At 49.2% G+C, this 19,919-nt stretch overlaps 5 protein-coding genes across 5 annotated transcripts; 2 read left to right on the top strand and 3 right to left on the bottom strand.

Moving 5' to 3' along the window:
• Positions 1-5,478: 5,478 nt before the first annotated feature.
• On the bottom strand, positions 5,479-6,274 carry F5891DRAFT_1187317 (uncharacterized protein; the record flags this gene model as incomplete). Its single annotated transcript, XM_041366820.1, has 6 exons — positions 5,479-5,586; positions 5,666-5,774; positions 5,850-6,005; positions 6,053-6,095; positions 6,143-6,190; positions 6,241-6,274. The coding sequence occupies 6 exons, from the start codon at positions 6,272-6,274 to the stop codon at positions 5,479-5,481; spliced, it is 498 nt and encodes a 165-aa protein (XP_041227413.1).
• Positions 6,275-9,306: 3,032 nt separating this feature from the next.
• Positions 9,307-11,289, bottom strand: F5891DRAFT_1028282 (uncharacterized protein). Its single transcript, XM_041361464.1, has 5 exons — positions 10,954-11,289; positions 10,731-10,903; positions 10,517-10,665; positions 10,310-10,461; positions 9,307-10,253 (listed from the first exon to the last, which is right to left on the bottom strand). Exons 1-5 carry the CDS (start codon positions 11,073-11,075, stop codon positions 9,503-9,505), a joined length of 1,347 nt encoding a protein of 448 aa, XP_041227412.1. The 5' UTR covers positions 11,076-11,289; the 3' UTR covers positions 9,307-9,502.
• A 196-nt stretch (positions 11,290-11,485) lies between these two features.
• On the top strand, positions 11,486-14,472 carry F5891DRAFT_233077 (uncharacterized protein). Its single transcript, XM_041371026.1, has 2 exons — positions 11,486-11,517; positions 11,574-14,472. The coding sequence occupies exon 2, from the start codon at positions 11,622-11,624 to the stop codon at positions 14,136-14,138; it is 2,517 nt and encodes an 838-aa protein (XP_041227411.1). The 5' UTR covers positions 11,486-11,517; positions 11,574-11,621; the 3' UTR covers positions 14,139-14,472.
• A 333-nt stretch (positions 14,473-14,805) lies between these two features.
• On the top strand, positions 14,806-16,598 carry F5891DRAFT_1221533 (uncharacterized protein; the record flags this gene model as incomplete). Its single annotated transcript, XM_041369437.1, has 4 exons — positions 14,806-15,011; positions 15,060-15,677; positions 15,745-15,935; positions 15,989-16,598. 4 exons carry the CDS (start codon positions 14,806-14,808, stop codon positions 16,258-16,260), a joined length of 1,287 nt encoding a protein of 428 aa, XP_041227410.1. The 3' UTR covers positions 16,261-16,598.
• On the bottom strand, positions 16,241-18,208 carry F5891DRAFT_233052 (uncharacterized protein). Its single transcript, XM_041371025.1, has 5 exons — positions 18,139-18,208; positions 17,712-18,067; positions 17,568-17,598; positions 17,440-17,511; positions 16,241-17,389 (listed from the first exon to the last, which is right to left on the bottom strand). The coding sequence occupies exons 2-5, from the start codon at positions 18,019-18,021 to the stop codon at positions 16,672-16,674; spliced, it is 1,131 nt and encodes a 376-aa protein (XP_041227409.1). The 5' UTR covers positions 18,022-18,067; positions 18,139-18,208; the 3' UTR covers positions 16,241-16,671.
• Between the last annotated feature and the right edge of the window lie 1,711 nt (positions 18,209-19,919).

The following is a 19,919-nucleotide window of genomic DNA, read 5'->3' as shown; positions in this document are numbered from 1 at the left end:
GACGGTACCAAAGATCTACTGCATAGAGCATTTTGGGTAATGCGACTGCTAAATATAATTGACGCATTAGTGATAATGGGATCCCTGTAGAGGTGGAGGAGAGACGGCGCAGCTGGAAAACGTATGCGGTTCCTTTAGCCAGCGCGTAGGCTATGTGCGCGTTCCAACGAAGTGCTTGGTCTAGGATTACACCGAGGAAACGGTGCGTAGCCATTGGTGTGATCGTGGTGCCACGTGTTACAAGGGGAGGGCATTCTTTCGTCGCATTCATCGAGAAGTCTACCAGAGCGAATTTCGAAGTTTCAAATTTCGAGTTATGGGCTCCTGCCCAGTCGTATCCCCCTCCAGGCCTTTCCAACATATGCTTGAGGGTGGCGTGAGTATCATGGAATGAGTCTCCTATAGTAATGAATGCGGTGTCATCCACGAAAGCCAGGGTCCGCTCCTTTTTGCCACGTCCAATCGCTATGTCAACAAGGTCAGAATCGTATATTATGTAGAGAATCATTGATAAAGGGTCCCCCTGCCCTATGCCATTCCGGATAGGGATCCAGTCGGAAAGATGCCCGTCGAATTTGAGCTGGGTACGTCGGCCTGTAAGTAAACGTTCAGTGAATCCTACCAGTGACTCTGGTAGGCGCCGGCATCTCATATTGTGCAGCAGACGGTCAGTGACTGCATTGGGGAAGGCACCCTCAATGTCTAAAAACAAGGCTGAAACTACTTTCCCTTGACGCCAAGCGTCCTTGATAGTTGATTCAAGGAGATGTAGTGAATCTGTTGTAGATCTTCCAGGGCGTCCTCCGAAGTGGGTGTCGGGGAGTAGGTTGTGATGTTCGAGGAGATACGTCATCTGGTCGGCCACTACCGCTGTCAAGAGCTTGCACATTGTGTTGAGGAGAGCAATTGGACGGTATGCTTTTGTTGCCGTGTAATCTGGTTTGCCAGGCTTTCGCAGAACAACTGTGGTGAAATCGCGCCAAGGAGAGTAGTACGTTTTGAGTGTGAAAATGGCGCTAAAAAGATGAATCAGAAACGGTTTGAGTAATGTGGCGCACCGAGTGAATACAACATTGCATATCCCGTCCGGACCGGGGGCCTTATAAGGGCTCAGCTTTGCAATGCTCCGTGATAGCTGTGGATCAGTGATGGGGGCTGGAGTTTCCACTGGAGTAGGGTAGATAGCGTCCTCTGGGACCGATGACGTGGCCGGGGGTGGTGGGAAAAAGGTTTGCGCTAGGGCCGCACTTTTTTCCTCGTTGGTGTCAGCAAGGGTACCGTCGGGACGTCTCAGTGTTGGTATTCTTGATAGGCCCCCGTCGCCTGCCGCAGCTGTAAGGTAATTGTTAGCTATCCATATGTCGTTACCGTTGATCTTTTCAAGCCAGTTGACCCAATGCTCCTTCTTTGTCCACTTGATCTCCTCTGAATATTGATTTCGCTTAGTACGGTATTCCTCATGGCAAGTGTGGTCAGTGTCATCTCGTAGCTTATAGGAGCGGTGACTTAGTTTCGCGACCTCACGCCATAGGATGGTCAAATCCTTCGTCCACCAGCGTTTGGAATGGGGATTGGGCTTTGACTTCGGTACCTTCTGCTCTACTGTACGCTGGATTGCGTTCGTGAGGTTCCGCGCTGCTTGTTGAAATTCTTCGTCAGTAACTAGTGGTTGAGCAGAGGGAATCTTGTCCAATTCAACAGCGAGGACAACGTTGAACTCATCCCAGTCCGTCTCTCGATAGTTGTGCTTTTCTTCTGTCGTGGCTCTGGGAATTTCGAGGTCCAAGGTGCTAAGAATGGGAAGGTGGTCAGTGGCCGGTCCGCGCAGAGCTGGATTGGTTGAACAGCTGATGAAGGAGTCACTGGTATGGTCAGTACAGAATACATTATCGGGGCGCGTCCAATTTTTTGAACTTGAGGATTGGAGTGTGGGAAGTCCCTTTGGCAGGGCCATGACCATTCCGTAGTCCGCCAGTAGGTCGAGTAGGGGTTGGGCTGCGTTAAGATAGTGGTTAGTGAATAGCTGCGTATTACGGTCTTCATCCCACAGAGGATGGTGTCGATTGAAATCACCCAACCAAATCATGTGGTCGTCGGCAGAGGGGCGGATGTTGGCCATCTCGCGTTCTAGGAAGGATGCTAGGGATTCTTGAGTTCTCGTTAGTATACAGTCATTATAAATATTGAAAATAGTGCAGCGTCCGAACAGGCCACGGAGTTGAATTACCATGACATCCGGCGAGGGGAAGGCGATTTGCTGCCAGGAGTTGGTGTCAAAGGACTTGGATATGAGTGTGACGGCGCGCGATGTGAGTTCAGGTGCAGAGAAGCAGGTGGTTGGGTATACAGCGTGGAAGTAAGGAGAGGAGATGGTGTTTTTCATGGAGTTGATATGAGGTTCTTGGAGTGCAATGACATCCCAATTTCGGGCAATCGGGCTGTTAAGGAGGGAGTGCTGCGCCAGGAGTGAGGTATTGAGGTTTTGTTGCCAGACACGTATTCGAATCGGTGCTTCTTCATAGTGTTCAGACATTGAGAGGAGAGGGGGGCCGTGGTGTTGCGTAAATTGAGGACGAGGTGAGTGGGGAGTCCAGGATAGGTGAGAGTGCCGTAGTTGGGGGGACTTGCGATTGTTGGTCTCTGCTGGGACTCATATCAGGGTTCCACGTGCCGGCAATGGGGATTGAGTTCGGGCCTGTGGGGGTGAAGGCACGGGATCCTCGTTGACCATAATGACGAGGTGCTCCTCGTGAGTGGTAACCTCTGGTTGGACGTCTTGATTCATAAGGGAGGCTCGTTTGAAAGAGGGATGGACGAGTAGGGGCAGAGGCTGGTACTGGTGCTACTGCCGGTTTGCGGTAAGGGGCCGGTTGAGAGGGTAGCATGACCTGCGTCCATGGATCGTCAGTGGGGAAGTATGGCATGGAATTTTCAGGGTGCTTAGCATCTATCCCAGCACATTTGGACTCGAACTCTGGGCATTTCCTATCCCAACTAGCATGCTCCGGGGAGTTGCAACTAACGCAGTGGAAAGTGCGGTATGCGTTGCACTCATTGGTGCGATGGTTTTTCCCGCAGGTTCCGCATACGTCCTTCGGTGCTTTGCAATCCTTTGCGATGTGCCCCCACAGCTGGCATCTCACACACCGTACCGGTTCCCGTTTGTCCTTTCGGGGGTGTAGTTTCTCTTGACCGATGTAGATACCATCCCGGAGGGTGCTGTTGGCTGAGTGTGGGTCTGCGAAGTGGAAGATTGCATGGGCGACACGCTGTGTTGGGGCCCGGCGTTGACGAGGTTTGATCCAGTTGGCTGAATCGATTGCGCCCGCTGTCATGTTATTTTCCTCTTCCACCGTACGTAACCATGCCGTGTCTTCAACGTTAGATGCGATGGGTAGGAATGGAACTATTACAGAGAAACGTTGTTCCTTGATGGTCGCTGGAAGGTCAAGGGCGTTGGTGATTTTCAGCCTATTCTCTGGAGTTCTGATCCATTTGGCCGCCTCTGTAGTAGTTAGTTCCGTTATAAACCCACCGTTACGAAGGCGGGTGATTGCTTTGATTTGAATATCTGGAGTGTCGTCCGACTGGGATGCCGTGAACGCTTGTTTCATTTTGGTTGCGATCTCGGCCGACGTTACTTCGGTTGCGAATAGGACGCTGCCTGGCACCGGGTCAAATAGGATTTGACGGTCCCTCATAGCTGCACGGGCGAGGGCTGCCGAGATTGGGGCTGGGGTCTGTGTGTTCTGTTGAACCACGGCGCTGTATGATCTTGGTGTCCCTGGTTTGGCTGATTGGCTCGCGTTGTCGACGATATCCTTGATGTCTTTCGAGTTTTCTTCTAGAGTTGTTTTGAATTTGGTGATTTCGTCGACGTTCGTCTTGAGATTTTCCGAGGCAGTGAGGATGGACGCTACTTGAGGTGAAATAGCCGCCACGACATGTGCTGAAAGTGAGGAGGTGAGGTTTGCTATGACATGGGCTGAGAGCGAGGTTGAAAGCGAGTCCGTTATTTGCTGGATGTTGAGCTCTGTCGCGGTTGTGGGAGTGTTGCTGGTGCTGTCCTCTAGAAGCAGTGCAACAGCTCGAAGGCCTTCTATCACTATGCGGGGAATTCCTGTATATTGTGTGATGTGGAGGATTGTCAGTATTAGGCTTTCGTTCGTTATGGGTTCTCCAGTCCCGTAGAAGGGAGACTTCTCTAGGAAGGCAGCACCGCTTTCTCTATCTTTGACATTGTATTCCTGCTGCATAATTTCGTCTCTTGGAAGCAACAGAGAGACTGTATTACGATGAGAAGCCCTGATTCTATTGGTGGGAGTGGGGGCGCGGATGTTTGTACTACCGGTCCCCACAGGCGTTGATCGCGTTTTCCCGGTTGCCATTGGCTCTGGATTCAACAGTGCGGACCGTTGGGCCTAGCCTGGCGGGTATTAAAGTAGTAAGCTAAGAGGGTTTTAGGCGTTGATGACGCCTGGGGCGCTGTTGGGCGCAGTGCTGGGATCCGAAGTTTCGGGGTCCTAGTCGGGGTGCCACTTGGTAATAGGCCAAGAGGCGATTGCTGCTGCATGGTTATTTACAAGTGTGGTTGTATTATCAGAGTGAAAAAAAGTTAATTTGATTGAAAAAATCATTTTTTTTGATGTTGCCAAAGTGATTTTTGAAGCAAATAGTGGTTTTGAATTTTTGAGCTTTGAGATTTGGCCATGGGAATGGTCACGTGATCACATGAGCACAGTGGTTGAATCTAAATGTCATCTACCTTACTATGGGTCTCTGACACTAGATCAACACAAGGTAAGAGACTTTGGTGCCTGGTGCTTCTAACTGTATTAACTACCTATTTCATGCTGCTATCACCATTCCTCTTGTTACCCCACTTTCATAATAGCACTGTAGAATACCTACCATGTGTACTACTATCAATAATATCATAATTGACATGAATAGAGCATATTCTGAAAGGCCAGGAAACATGTGTGCTAATATGCACAGATATATTTTAATTATGTTAGCATGAAAAAAACATACAAGGACATTGCACAGACTGCCCCATCTCTGTACATTATTCTCATTCTTGTGCACTACATGTTCTGAGGCTCTTGTATATGTTTTTCTCTCTGATATAAAAAAATAACATACTGCAACATCCCCGGTCCTCTTCAGTAAGGTCCAGTTTTCACTGGGGGTCAAGCCCTAGAGACACATTTCTCAGCCTTTTCATAACAACTCACTCAAGGATCAACCATAAAAGCAACAGGCATTAGATCCTTAAAACTGTGCTCGTATAATAGCCATATATGTTGCTTATGTGCACCTCATAAGCATAGGTTTCATTACCTGAAAACCCTTAACATCAGCTTTGTTGCTTGATTGACCCTTTTGTTTGTTGTGCTCACTAGTGCTGCCGAAGTCCAGTTCAGTCCGGTTCTTGGGCCAAATTTTCCGAATGCCAAACTGAACCATAGGTTCGGTTTAGCTGTTTGGTCGAACCCTGGACCAAATGTCACTGAATGCGTTCAGGAGGTCCAGTTCACGTTCGAACCGGGTTTGACCAAAGCTTGCAGATGATGGGCTGGAGCTCTACCATGAATGCCATGCGCAAATGCCCAGTGCATGTCAGCAACTGCTGATATGGCTCAGACGAGTGCGGACAACAGACAAGGGTAGGAGGAGGGAAGAAGATGAGGAGATCTTGCAAAGGGTAAGTGGGCATTGGGAACATGGCAGCATTGGGATGGTGCTCTAGGGGACTTGATCCAATTCTGTTGCTGAGATGTCAGCAGACACGAGAGTGTGACGATCGAATTAGGGATCTACAAAGTGCCAAGTTCCCCATCATGCACCATATGCCATTGAGTTCCGTGTTCTTGCTGTGCCCACCAACTTCGCGCCAGACACTATTGAGCTCTCCTTCTTTGTCAAGGCCCCAGATAGGATACAATTTATCATGCAGTGACTCTGGAAGCAGAGCATGATAGGCATGACGTGCATCAGTGTAACTGATAATGTGAGTCACAATGTCTATTGGTCAGTAAGAAGAACGAACCCAGTAGCGAAGACCACTACGTCCACATCAAGAGTATAACCATCTTCAAAAGTAAGCCTGTCTGGGTAAAGTGCAAGATTGGCCCGTCACTCTTAAGCTTAATCTTCCCGTCGATGATCATTTGGGAAGCTCCAACATCTGGATATAAACATCAGCACAGACATGCTCCAATCCATAAATGGACCAACCGAGATAGTATCCTCCTCCCTTATTCCATGCCATAAATAGAAAGCCAGAGTCGTCATCACCCAAAGTTGTCTTGAAGCCTCGTTTTCACAGGCCATAAGAATCTCCCTGAATCCCTCCTCTATCAGGCAACCGGAATATGATATGTAATCATGTACTTATTGGCATCAGCAATGTCTTTAGTGACACGTTGATGTATTAATTTGAGCAATGAATTGGGGTAGGATGCATTCACGCAATCCGCAACATCAGTAGGAGGGCTGCTGTCACAACCCAATAACGAATTAACGCTGGGCAGAGACTAGGACTCAAACAAAGAATAATCACACAGAGGAGGTAGGCAGCAGGTACGTCTTGGTATTGCTCACTTGGAGATACAAGAGGTTTGAACTAAAGAACTACTGACTACGATGAGCCACCTATATACACATATTGAAACTGAGATTGAAACTGAGTATGAACTAACTAACCAATTGGAATAATTAAAGGTATCGTACGATTCTATATATAACTATGATGTCATAACATGTGTCGCAACCGCAGTAAGACTCTGGAACATTCCAAGAGTGTCGCGAGTCATGACGTCAACATCTTTGGTATTGTCCGATAGATCACGTGACTCTGGTAATTCTACAATAGACACAATAATAGGAACTTCTTCAACGGTAAACATATTCTTAGGAGCAGGCGCTGTGACTGGGCGCTTAAAGGACTTAGAATTAAGGAACAAATAATGGTTTGTATTTGGAACTCGTGACAGCTGCCCTCCCAGAAGATTGCTGGGTGCATTTATAATAGCAAAATTGTAAAATAACAAATGGCTCACCCATTAACCTCAGCATACCCTCCTTGTGGACATGATGTAGCTCAGGCTACGTTGAACCATGGTTACATCTGCACCAATTTTAGGTGCTGACAGATGGTGGTTTTGGTGGGGTTCGAATGTGTCCGAACTGGTTCTGGTTAGCTCCGAACCCCGAACTGGACTTAAGGTTCAGTCCAGGGGCCATGCCAGACCTGTGACCGGACCTTGAGTCTGGTTCGGAAAGGTTCAGGTTCGAACCGAGGTTCAGAACCAAACTGCGGCAGCACTAGTGCCCACTCTCATATAGTAGGAAAGCTGTGTTGTTTGTCCCTGTTGTACAGGGAGCGTAGTAGGCGTGAGAAACGGTGTTCAATGGTATTCCTGACCAGCGCAAGCTGGACAATATGCACCCCTCAAAACAAACTTTATTGGTTATTTGTGCCATGCCAATTCTCTTTTTCTTGTACACTATTCCCCAGGACTGCCATTTATACAGCAGAGTGTCTCCACAGGTTCTGTTTTTCTTGTGATGTGCAAATATGGAAATTCTTTCTTTCCAAACGCGCGCAACTGTGCTATGTTGGGCCGACAATTGGTTTACTACCGACACGCACAAATCAATCTTTTCAGTCTGACTTCCATGTGTTTCTTAACATGGCCAGGTATTTTTCAAAAATTCATAACAGGTTTTCATGACCTTTCCATTACCTGTTTTACTGATGGTCGTGCTGCAGCTTCCTCGTGGCTATATCTAATGTGGTCCAACTGACTTACCATACTCCAGTTGTATCTTGCTGGCAGTTCTTTCAAACTTGCTTTTGTAAGCATTCAACATCAGTACCACGATCGCCTCCAGTTCAGCAGTGCAGCCGTCATGAATGATTTCTTCTTCCTCACTTACAAATCCAGCGCATCACTGCTCTTTGCCGCAGTTCCAACTGTTAACCTCTCTCTCCCTCGAAGCTGAAGTGTGTTTTCACTCTAGCATCCGATCATTCATTGTAACGATTTCCAGGGCATCATGATCGGATGTAGTTAGTATCCATTATCGGCCTCCGACAGCTTGTTTGCATCCGTACTGTCGTATCCTGTCCCATGGAGCTGGATCTTGAAGGACTTGTCCTAAGTCCATGGGAGGGTTCAAAATTTTATCGCTTTGCTCGTGTCGTTCATGTGCCTGGTGATATTGAAGCACCTGATGTATAGGTGAGCGTTATATTCCACCTCAGTTTATGTTTTCCATTCATATTTCTTGTCTTTTGGTGACGAAGGCCCTAAGTACATAGCTTCAATCTCTCTCTCGAATCTCAACACCAAACAAAGAAAACACCAATTTGAAGCCGAGGAAGAAGGGTATGTCAATGTAGACTCGATTCATTGAAGGACGGACAATAAGTCATAGGTCGTACTTGTCGATGAGCGAAGGTTCAAATCATATGCAGGATGTATCACGTATCATTATCGTGTGATTCGGACAGAGAGGTTAGCATGTTTTCCATGTCGTGGCTTACCTGAGGTGAGCTGATGGCACCGCATCACTGACGATTTCGTAGACTATCATCGACCCCCGTTTTAAAACGATTTCCCTCTCGTACTACCATCGGACAGCTTCCTTCCTGTAACCTTATCATAGGCCGTGAGGTGGTGGTTTATGGACCAGGCCGAACGAGGTATAGTTTTTGGGTATGACAATGCGCTATGAGTGTTACCCATGATATGATTCACCAGAACGCGCTCGTCTTGAATGCACACGATTGCTCATGAGCTCGAAGACATGCAGATATGAAGTACCGCCTCCAATTACATCATTGTCGATGTGTCAACTTGGGGGCTCGATTGCTGGTATGTAGCACTTCGATATCGTCATAACACTGATGTAGCAACATCAAAGCACCGTAAAATGGTAGTCCTGTGCCGTGGAGCGTTGCCAATCTGGACAACTGCGGCCACGGAATCAGGCCCCCGGGCAGAAGCGCATATGGCAACAGAATACTCTGAACAGCATCACATCTAGGGCGTCTATTAATATCGCGAAGCAGATGATAACGGCGAGTACAACACCTTTGCAGCTTATCGTGACAACCCGCAGACCCTCGACCGTGTCCAGCATCACTGCGACCTCTCGAATGGCAGGGGACCCGTGGTTCCGATTACCACTTTGAGTAGAGTGTTTGGATTCAGGCAGGGAGGCTTGTTACCAAGGCTGCTACACGGATGTTCGGAGTCTCGATTTGCTGCCAGTGTTGCACATGTAGCAACATAGATTTACTAATATATCGGGGAGTGTTGCTCCACGACACCTTGCGCCTTGACATGAACCCAGAAAATCGCAAACGTTCACTTTCTTCACTCGATGTGCCCAACGAACGGTCTAGTATAAATAGTAAAACTTTGTTACAAACGCAAGTATATTACATAAAAAATGCATAAAAACTATCTCCCCAAAAAATTCCTCAACCCTAACTCTGCGAAATAGCCTTGATCATCTCCGAACCAATTGCGCTCGCCTCCTCAAACCTACTCTCAAAGAATGACGCGGTCTCCAAGAACCGGCGTTTATATAACTCGAGGCTCCCAAATGATACACACTGGCTCCACCCACGTGCGGCGATAACGAATTCGAGATCGTCCGAGCGGTGGGTGACGTCGTACACAGCTGAGCGAACAGCAGAGTCCAGCCGATTCGGCGAACGAAAGAGGTACTCTGCGACACCGATCCACATTCTGAATATGGGAGTTGCTGCGAGGTCGAGGTGGTCGAACGGCTGAATTTTGAGGTGGGCCCAGCAGTCGACCATGGCAAGGAGTGCGAGGTGGGAGTTTGATGGGGGTGCAGACGAGGTTGTTGGACTGCCGTTAAGCTTTGGATGACCGCCAATGGTGAACTGATCGAGAACATCTTCAGTGAGGAATATTGGCGCGCGCTCTGTTTTGACTGTGCCAAAGACTTGTTCGCGTGCGTCGTAGACGCGGGTGCGGAGGCCTTGTTCGTCGCCTGCGAGCATAAGCTTGAAGAGGGCGGTTGCAGAGGAAGCGTATTGGTCGATCTGTATGCGGGCGAAGGGATTGAGAATGGCGAGGCCTGCGTAAACGTGCCACTTGTTCGCGTAAATGCGAAGCATGATGTTTACTTTGACAGTTTCAATTCCTCCGACGTATTGGCCCTGTTCCCAGGGATACGCGCGCTGGCTGGCCCAGGCTGTGCCCATGCTGTAGTGTGAGTCAGAAGTGAAGTGATAGAAGATTGACGGAATTATTGCTCGTACGTGAGGAAGGCAGCGTGTGTGACCGCTTGTACATTGGCGGTAACGAGGTCGTGGTCTTCGTATGTCAAATATACGAAGCGTGAACCGAAGCAGCGGAAGATGTTTTCGACTAGATGAAGAGAGGAATCTGGAGCGCGGTGTTGTATGAGAACCTGTCAAAGATAAGAGGATGAGGATTGGCGATAGGTTAGGCGGAAGGGAAATTACCAGGGGTTGTCCTTCTGGGGAAACGGTGGGGCCATGAAGAGAATGAAGGGACACGATATGGACATCCGGAGGGAGATACTTTTCAAATGCGTCCTTCTCGGGGGCTTTGACGGAGGTTTGGCCAGAGACGATTGCGCCGACTTTAGTTGCTATGTATGAGTTCCCACGACGGATAGGTCAGGAGGATATAATTTGAATGTATGGGAAGACGTACAAGGACCATACTGTGAAACGACACGGTCGATGTACTCGGCCTCCACGGAGTACATTATGAAGTCTGAAATTCTGGAAACTGCGTGTCCATCTTGATGGACGGTAATACCAGGAACGTCGGCGTATTGGAGTTTCAAGGATTCAAATTTAGCGGGAATATCACAGACGCTGATTCTATAGATATATATGAGATAAATAGATGTTAAGAAGTAAAGAGAAGGGACTTTTTCCAGCCTGCGTTTGAGAGGTGCTTCGCATACATAGCGCCCATTGCACCCATTCCGATCAAACCGATTGTGGGATGTTCCTCTGCGGGATCATTGGGAGAGACATTGGTGCGAAACATGATGATGGAAGGGAACTTTGTGAACTGAGACTGGAGTGAGATTATAAAGACGATCGAGGTGAGACTTGGATACGAGGCTAAGGCACATGAGTACTAGCGAGAGCACTGTGCTGGCTAGTGTAGTCATGGTCTGAGCGTGGGAGAGCGTAGTACCGAGGAGTGCGATGGATGATTTGATGAGGCTGGATCATTATCAGGCGCTAACCGGGTTTATGTCTTTGATCTTGTTAAGTCTTATATATAGTTTACTTTGGCGTTGCGCTCTCTGGTCTGAGTCTTCCCACATTCTTTCATTACGCTCCTTTAAACTTGTGTGTCTCCTCGTGTAGCCTTTCCATAGACCGAACTAGACCGTTCTAGCGGATCGCCCTCCCGTAACCTAATTCTAGTTTCACGTACTTTCTTTCAGGCGTCTAACTGCTCTCTTTTCCCATATCATCATGTGAGTGTCCGTTTTACTTCCAACCGTTCTTAATCTTCATATACTATTATGTCTAGGCCTGTCTAACAGATCTTGATCGCTTCACTCGATTTTACGCAACTACTATGCTCCCTATCAATTCAACTACACGCAAGCGTGCCGTTTCTCATTCTTCCTATCAAGTCGGCCACCATCATCGAACCTTGGAACACGAACCCCTTCCTTCATCTTCCGCTCAACCAACTACCCCTCCCCACTCCCTGCCCAGGTCCGGCTCACGACATCCTTATGTACCCCACAATACCCCAGATCGCATCCTTCCCCCCTTTGCATCCCTGCACAATATCAGTGCTCAGTCTAGCCCCGTCACCTCCCCGTCCTCCGCACATGCCAGCAGCAGTCGCTTTACTGACTCACAATCGTCATTCACATCAGAATCTGCCAGCGCTATAACCGATCCTCGCTCAGTATTCGAAGACAATAGGGTGCCTGCAACGTCATCTCGTCCATATTTCGGTACTCCTTCGTCCCCGGCTACAAGCGGTCGGTCCAGATCCATTACTGAATCTGATCTTCTCCCTATACACGGCGTCACTCGCAAACGTGCGTCAAAATGTCCATCTTCTCCCCATCCCCGCGCCGTGCCCGATTCACCCAATGTCGCTACCCTGGAGACCCCTGAGTCCCCTGTTGCTATGGGCATCAAGTTCCTCCTTAGCAAGCCTGCACTCCCGTCCCCCACCCGTCTATCAGGCCCATCCTTACCTTCGCGGCCCCCAACCCCTCCAAAGCCCAGACCCCATCCCCACGGCTTGCCATTCCCCGGATACTCGCATCCGGATCATCCTACGAGGGCGATCACTTCGCCTTCCACCAGCCCGCCATTCATAAGCCAAGACAGCCTTTCATTGTCTACCAATTCTGTGCCTACAAAGGAGAAGGACCAAAAGCAGCGAAATGTTCTTCGTAGGAAGCCGTCTGCGAAGGCCAAAGAAAGAATCCAACGAGAGATGGAACTAAGACGGAAATTGACGTCTGCCTCCCCCTCGCATTATGCCCATGATTCTACGTCCAAAGACACTTCATTGAGTGTTGTTCAGCCATACAAGGAACGACACGACGGATCTTCAGTGCAGCTTACCGAAGGACCTTCTGAACCCGACCCTCGATCGCCTTCTCCTATCCCATATTATACTGTCTACGGCACCCAGTCTGAATTCAGAATTACTGCGGGAGGGCCGGATGATAACAGAAATTGGTCGTTGCACGCTCATGTCCTTGCCGAACAGCGGGCCCAAACACTTCACTCCGATCCGAGTAGAAGCCTTTCGAGGAAGGGAAGCCTCTCGAGAAGAATGTCGAGTAAATGGAAGAAGGCAACGGGAGGAGGCGTTAAGGCTGACGAGTCTCCCTTACGTGAACCTTCAATTGGCCGATCAAGTTTACAAGACGGCCATTCTTTCTGCTCTCTCAATGACCGCGGACAGCTCACAAATGCAGGGGAGTCTGGTAAGGGCCACATCCGCTCAGCGACCGACCTGCAGGGCAAGTCAGAGGGTTCTAAGATTTGGAAGCTCATGAAACGGATCAGCACGGGCGGGCTTCGTGAGCGCTTTCACGCTGATACGACTGTGCCACCTGTCCCTGCCATTCCAAAAGAATTACTCAACACACCCCCTCCCCGGTCCCAGACGGTGCAAACAGACGCGCAGGCCACGTCACATAGATCTTACAGCGTATCTATGCCAAGGAGTATCGCTGGCTCAGGCCCACGGCCGAGCATGGCAACGTCCTCGTCTTCTCCTAATTCATCCGAAATAGCTTCGGCAAGTTTCTTTCGTATGTCACACTCGAGGGGATCGTCAGTCTCCTCATATGGAGAGGAGACTGTGCCGCGTCTTCCCAGCATGGGGGATCGCCATATTGTCTCCCCACGGGAGCTCCACCAAATTATAGGTGATTACACAGAAGTTCAGGGCACGACGTCATATTCTGGCAGGCCCAGTAATTCTAGCGATCGAAGCAGTTCTAGCGGTCGAAGCTATTCTGGGCGAGCCACGCCAACCGCAGAAGGCAAAGGTGATGATCAGCAGGAAACCTCGCCACGTATACATACATCCCCGATTACGCACCCCATTCATTCATTAACGTCTCTCAGAACACGCAGGCTTGTCGAGAAGCCGTCTACGGCCGCACACACTCATTTACTTCCCGATGGAAATACCTCACTTTCTCCACCACCACGGCCTGCTCGAGGTGTGGCGTGCTCAAGGAGGTTGTCGGAGAGCAAACATTTGCCCTCCCAATCCACATTTACTACTACTGATGAAAAATCCAACTCACGAATATCTCTACGGGCGCCCAGTACCCTTAGCGACGCATCTACTGCTAAGATTCAGACACGGTCAAGGTCATCCACTTCCGCGTCCAAAGACTCGTCGTCCTCTCAGCATCGGTCTGCCGTCAACTACCGCGAACTCAAAGCCGCCCGCCCTCCACCCCTCACAGAGCGCGAGAAGGCTGATATCTGGGATGATCTCCTCAAGCGTAGTGCGCAAGCGGGAGGAACGCTCCACCTCGGTGGTGGTGCCGAACTTGAGTCAGATAATTTACGCTTTTCGGGCTACTCTGAGCTTTCATGATACACCGGCCACGCTTCCACCGATATGATACCCAGCGACACATTTACTATGTAATGCAGTTCTAATCTAAATGAGCTAATTATAATAGGTCTTGATGTCGTTTAACGTTCTTTGTTCCGTAGTAGCAATACCCTGTTGTCCATGTATTTGTTCAAGTTAAACGATGTTGATTGTCCCAGCGTTTCTAATATAACTACCCTCATTACAGCCGTGTGCCAAACCCATCTCTCGCGCTCATGATCTATACGACGCTGGGGACATCCTTCACATCCGTTTTACTTGTCTCTCTCAAATCCATGGCAGGTGATGAACTGCCAAAATCCCCCAGGTAATGCCAAATAGCTGGGCACAGCAGTGACAGACCACTGGAACCCTGGAACCGCCATTGACTCATAGCATGAGTCACCAATCTCTGGATGGGCCACAGGCTGTTGCACTGATTTCCTTTTCGGTCATGGGCGCGCAATCGCAAACAGTCGTAATGATTTCCCGAGCGCATGACAACGCGTTGTTGACGGCTATTGACGCGGACGCGACCAAATGACACGTACGTCAACGTCACATGGCCCAGTTGTCACCAGAAACTCTCAAGCGCGCAGCGGGCACCCCAGTTGCATTGTTCTCTCCACGTCTACCGATATCTCCAAACATTTGACTCTCCATCCTAATGGGTTCGACACTTAGCCACACATCGTTCGAATGGGCTATTGTGGCTGGCATCGCAGGGGCTGCTACATATCGCTACCTCACATACTCCAGCTCTAGCGCACCAAGCAGTACCTCTGAACCCCCGACGGTTAGTAAAAAAGGTACGAAAGGCAAGAAGAAGAAACAGACACCGAAAACTGCCGGCGTCTCAAAGCCGTCTGAGAAGTCCATCAGTACCACCTCCTCCATCACCGCCACCACCGCCACTAGTAGCCCCACCGCCACCGCAACGTCTGCGCATGGCAATCCTGTGCCTGACCCTACTGTCGTTCCATTTCCGCATGTTATTCCCGGGGAATTTGACGCCGTCTCCCCCAGCTCGGACGACCAAAGCGTACAGGTGAAAAAGAACAAGGCAACGAAGAAGAAGACGAAGACGAAGAAGGAGAAGCAGAAAGTAACGAGGACGGCACTTGACGTTGCATCTGAACGACTGTCAGCTTCCTTGGCATCGCAGTCAGGCGGTGATGTTCCCAAAACATCCTTTGACATGCCTAGCAAAGTGTCTTCTCCTAAACAGGACGAGCAGCTGCGCACGCCTCAAATACGGTCTTCTTCTCCGTCATTTGATACTGATTCTTCGTGGATGCGGATAGACACCCGTCAGACAGCACGAGGCCCTAAGACCGCTACTAGATCAGACAATCAAATACTTGCGATAACAACGGATATGACCAGCAGTGACGTGGGTCCATCAACCGGCCACTCTGGATTTGCCGAACCTACGGATGAGGACGAATCTGCTAGTCTGGACGCAGGCACCCCAGGAGATAAGCGTCGAACGCTGGCTGAGAGGCTTTTGCCTAAACCTAGGAAAACAACCGTCGATGAGTCAGTTAATTGTCGGTTCTTCAGCCCCATATGCTCATTGGACCACCTCGTGATGTTATTCGTGAAGCATGCTCGAGCGCCCGGGTTATCCTGGTTTAGCGCGTGTGATGCGTGTACAACCCCGGGCCGATGAGGCCCCGGCGCCAGGATTTTCCTGGAAGGATTACGAGGATGTGGATGCCAGCAGCGGTACTTTAAACGACGCAGATGGGGAGGACGATGGCGAATGGGGCATCGTCAAGGGCAAGGGTCACCCGAGTAATTTATTTATTTTATTTTAACCTTGTCATGAAGCTAACAGCTGGCCGTAGAAGTATCGCGACCCTCGACCACGCCTTCGCAAGTTGTGCAGCAAGTTCCAGGGACGTTAACCAAGAAACAGCGACAAAATGCGAAAAGAAACCAGATTTTGAAAGATGCTAAAGCTGACGCCGAAGTAGAACGACAGGCGAAACTTGCCGAACGCAGGCGTGCTTTGGAGCGTCAACAGATAATCAATCAATCACGCCATGGAGGGGGTAAGCAAACTAGCGGCGGCATGCAAGCTGTCGTGGACAACCAGGGAAAGTTAGTATGGGACTAAGATAATCAATCACGCCTTGCGCCAGTTTCCAAAATACTATATGGGATCACTGTGATCTGCGCTAGAGACATTTACTGACATGGTTAGGATAGGCTTAGTAGACTCGTGGTATTACTAGAATACAAAATCTCGTAATTGTGTCGTGAAAGATGCTCAGAAAAAACGAGGCTGGGTGGGGTATGCGATCGCCAAATTAAAGCGAAAAAGTCATGTCCGGCGTACCGGGAATGGAATCTGCGGAACGTATTTCTCATACAAGGTTGACGCGTGGTGTGGAGTGTGAGCAGAATGAATAGAACTGAAATGCCACCAATGATGATCAGAATTAACCTATGAGCCGGCGAAATGCCGGAAGAGTCTATCGCTCTACAGGACCTTGCCTTCGGTCTCTGTTATCCCCCCCTTCCCGCCCTACGGAAGGATCACCATAACGTCTCGATGACGATAAATGGTGTGTCCCTGGTGACATTGACGGGCCTTCCATTGTAATGCCTGCTGAGCCGGACATCGCAGCATGTTCCATCGCTTGAGGATGCCGCAAAGAAGTTCCACTGGGCCTTTCCAACTTTTTCGAACCGGGCGCAGACGCTCGCCCAGTATTCTGAACGTCTGCGCGTGGAAGTTTTTTGGCTGAGTATCAGCATTGTAAGGAGATGTGATGGAAGCTAACGAAAGCGGGGACTGCCTAACGATAGTGGGAGACTTGGCGTCCGAGGGATGGCGGAGATGAGATGGGCCTGCACTTTGTGCGACTGATTGGGTATTCGAGGAGGAGGATGGAATGGAAGGTCCATGACTAATTCCAGATCCCGCGATATGAGGTGAGGAAGAGCCGGCGTAAGATTGTGATTTTCCCGGGTCTTGGGTGAAAGAAGATGATGAAGCAACATACAATGCCTGTCCCGCGGACGAATGGGCTGAATGGTAGGAGGTTACGTTGTCTGATGACGACGCCCCTGAAATATCAGCAGGGATTGAATACATGGGCACGTTGGCAGGGCCGGCTGGTGGGGGGAAAAGGCGCGCGACCACGGATTCAAGGTGATCAAGTCTTGACTTCAGTTCGTCGTATTCAGCCTTACTCCTGTTCTTGAGTTCCTCATACTCAGTGCGAGTGACGTATTTGTCACTGGACATTTATGAGGGCAGGAGTTTCTAAACAGGATAGATACTACTTACACAGGCTCTAAGGTTCGCCATTGACATTTTGACTGTTCACCACGCCTAGTACATGGCCCACAGGGCTGAGCTCTGTAAATGCAAAGTCAAAACAGCACGGCGACGTGGTGACAATTATGATGGCCAACCTGTCACATTTAATCTTACGCCGTTTACATTCTTTAAAGATCGCGTGATGTGGATAAAAAGAGTAAGGACATAAACAAGAGGGCAAAGATTGAAATCGATAACGATGAGCAACATAATTTTAAATTGAAATAAATAAGACTTACCATTACAGCTCAGAGCTTGTCGTCGCCTTTTCTTTTTAGCTGGACCTTGCTGCTCTATCTCACCTTCAGGCTCTGAGTCGATCATTTCAGAACGACCGTATAGGGCATGCTGTGAGGGAAGTTGCTGAATTTCAGAGGAGCCAGAAGGCCCTGAATAAGGACTTGGGAGTGGGTATGTGTAAGTAGAAGGATCGCTAGGGGGCAAATGTTGAGCCATCCCCGAAGGTGGAAGATAGGGGTGGAGTTGACGAATAGAAGGCAAGGATGGTTGCTGGTATGGGGCGATAGGACGGGTCTGTGGCGAGGCCATTAAACGTGGAGGGGGGGGATGATGACTGGCTGGGTCAGGTAGCTGCCTATTGGTGTCCATAGTGGACGGAATCAGTGGGGTGGAGAAATCAGGATCGACAGGGCATTTAATACGAACCGGAAAGAAGAGGAGAATGATTTTAGAGCTAGTTGCCTGTGACTAAATTGAAGCAGGGTGGCTGTTCGGTTATATAAGGGGAATTTGGATTAGTGTTTCAGCAAAAAGGTCACTAATAAAGAGAAATTTCGGATAGTGACAGAAGCCCTAGTCCGGGCCTTGCGCCAATCGATCGGTGTGTACGGCTTCAATGAAGGTTACGTTCAAGCTGAAAAGCCTGCCCCTTGATCAGACTAAGCCTGTGATCGCTGAGCTCAGGTTCGTAACCAACAAACTCCAACAAACCTTAGCTTAGAGTCCGCTAGTCTCCGATATCCTCGGCTGTTAACCGGCTGAGTATTAGAACCATCCATCAAAAGGAAAATATAATAAAAGGACAGTGCAAACGTTCACCTTGGTTTAGTCCCGGAACTTTTGAAGATAGCAAGCGTTGTTGCTACAAGGCACGAATTCAGTTCCGGTGATTTGCTAATGACAGTGTGGAATTAAGCTTTAAGTGCATTTTGATTTCGGCTCATTCCGAGTATCCGCGTATGTCCGGCTGTCATCCGAATCCTATCTTCCACTTCGAATCCTATCTGACCACAACTCTACCCACAGCTGTGCTCTTTCTGATAGGTCCATCTCTCGGTCCTTCCACCATATGAACCCCCGCAGCACTCGCGGGCATGTACCGCTCTTTCATGTCCGTAGACCCGCGTTTACCGGAAAACACGGTAGTTGCCCTCATCCACCGGATCATACGTACCTCCATTTCCATCTCAGGCCATACATAGTTGCCTTATTTACCCTTGGGCGTCTATCCACAATCCGTTTGGAAACCTACCATCTCTTATCATATCATCATCATCATCATCATCATCAGCATCGTCGGGTGACTGCCTCGCGGTTGCCCTCCCTTGACACATGACTCCTCTCAGGTGCGTCATACATGAGGCTAGAGTTCAAACTGATCATTAACCTTGTGAATGGGCCATCATTTTGCGCCCATTGCATACTCTTCATGTATATTTGGTAACAATCGCTCCTCTTAGAGCGTTGCATAATATCCGAATGACGCCCACATCCCATCGTGTGTATCGTAAGTTTGGGACCATCGATACCGCGACCTATTGTCATACGAACTTTTCCCTCGGGTTTCAAAAAATTCCATGTCTTCGAATTATGACTGAATCGCGTACCATCCGCCTTGCTAATAGCTATTTACAGCTGACGTGTGGCCATTTCTCATGGTAACTACTTCGTGTTTCCTCTTCAAACTACCTGCTGGAACAGAGAGATTCATACCACAGTGATATTATTATCCTCCGTCCGACATCTTCTCACTTTCCGCGAAAGCCTATCAATTTCAGAGGAAGCCACAGAAAGCCGCCCGGACAATTTTAGGCCGCTAACTCCAGAGCGCCTGTTCCGTAATCTCCGTCATCATAGTCCCGACGCTAGTAGGATTCCATCAGGATATTCTATTCTCATTACATCAACGGAGAAAAATTACTGCGGTGTCGTGGGGGAAGACCTTCCCCACAATCGTTTTGTTGCTTGACGTTAGCGACGTAAATACAAAGTAGGAAACACCTAACGCCGCTTTTACCTGAGCCAAGTGACTGCAGATCGCCCGTCCCTATTGACATCATATGGCTGACAGCATGTGTGCAAATTCGCTTAAGGAGATACTCCATAGAGAAGCCTGCCATCCACCTTTTCTATTCGCTCGTTAGTCTGGATCGATTATTCAAAGTGAACCATGTGCCTTAACGCCGCAAATATAGCAATCAGCCCTC

This window comes from Suillus fuscotomentosus (genome assembly GCF_016647785.1).
Source record: "Suillus fuscotomentosus strain FC203 chromosome Unknown F5891scaffold_20, whole genome shotgun sequence".
NCBI classification, from domain to species: Eukaryota; Fungi; Basidiomycota; class Agaricomycetes; order Boletales; family Suillaceae; genus Suillus; species Suillus fuscotomentosus.
The sequence above is the reverse complement of the archived record's forward strand: the minus strand, read 5'-3'. Positions and strand labels throughout refer to the sequence as shown.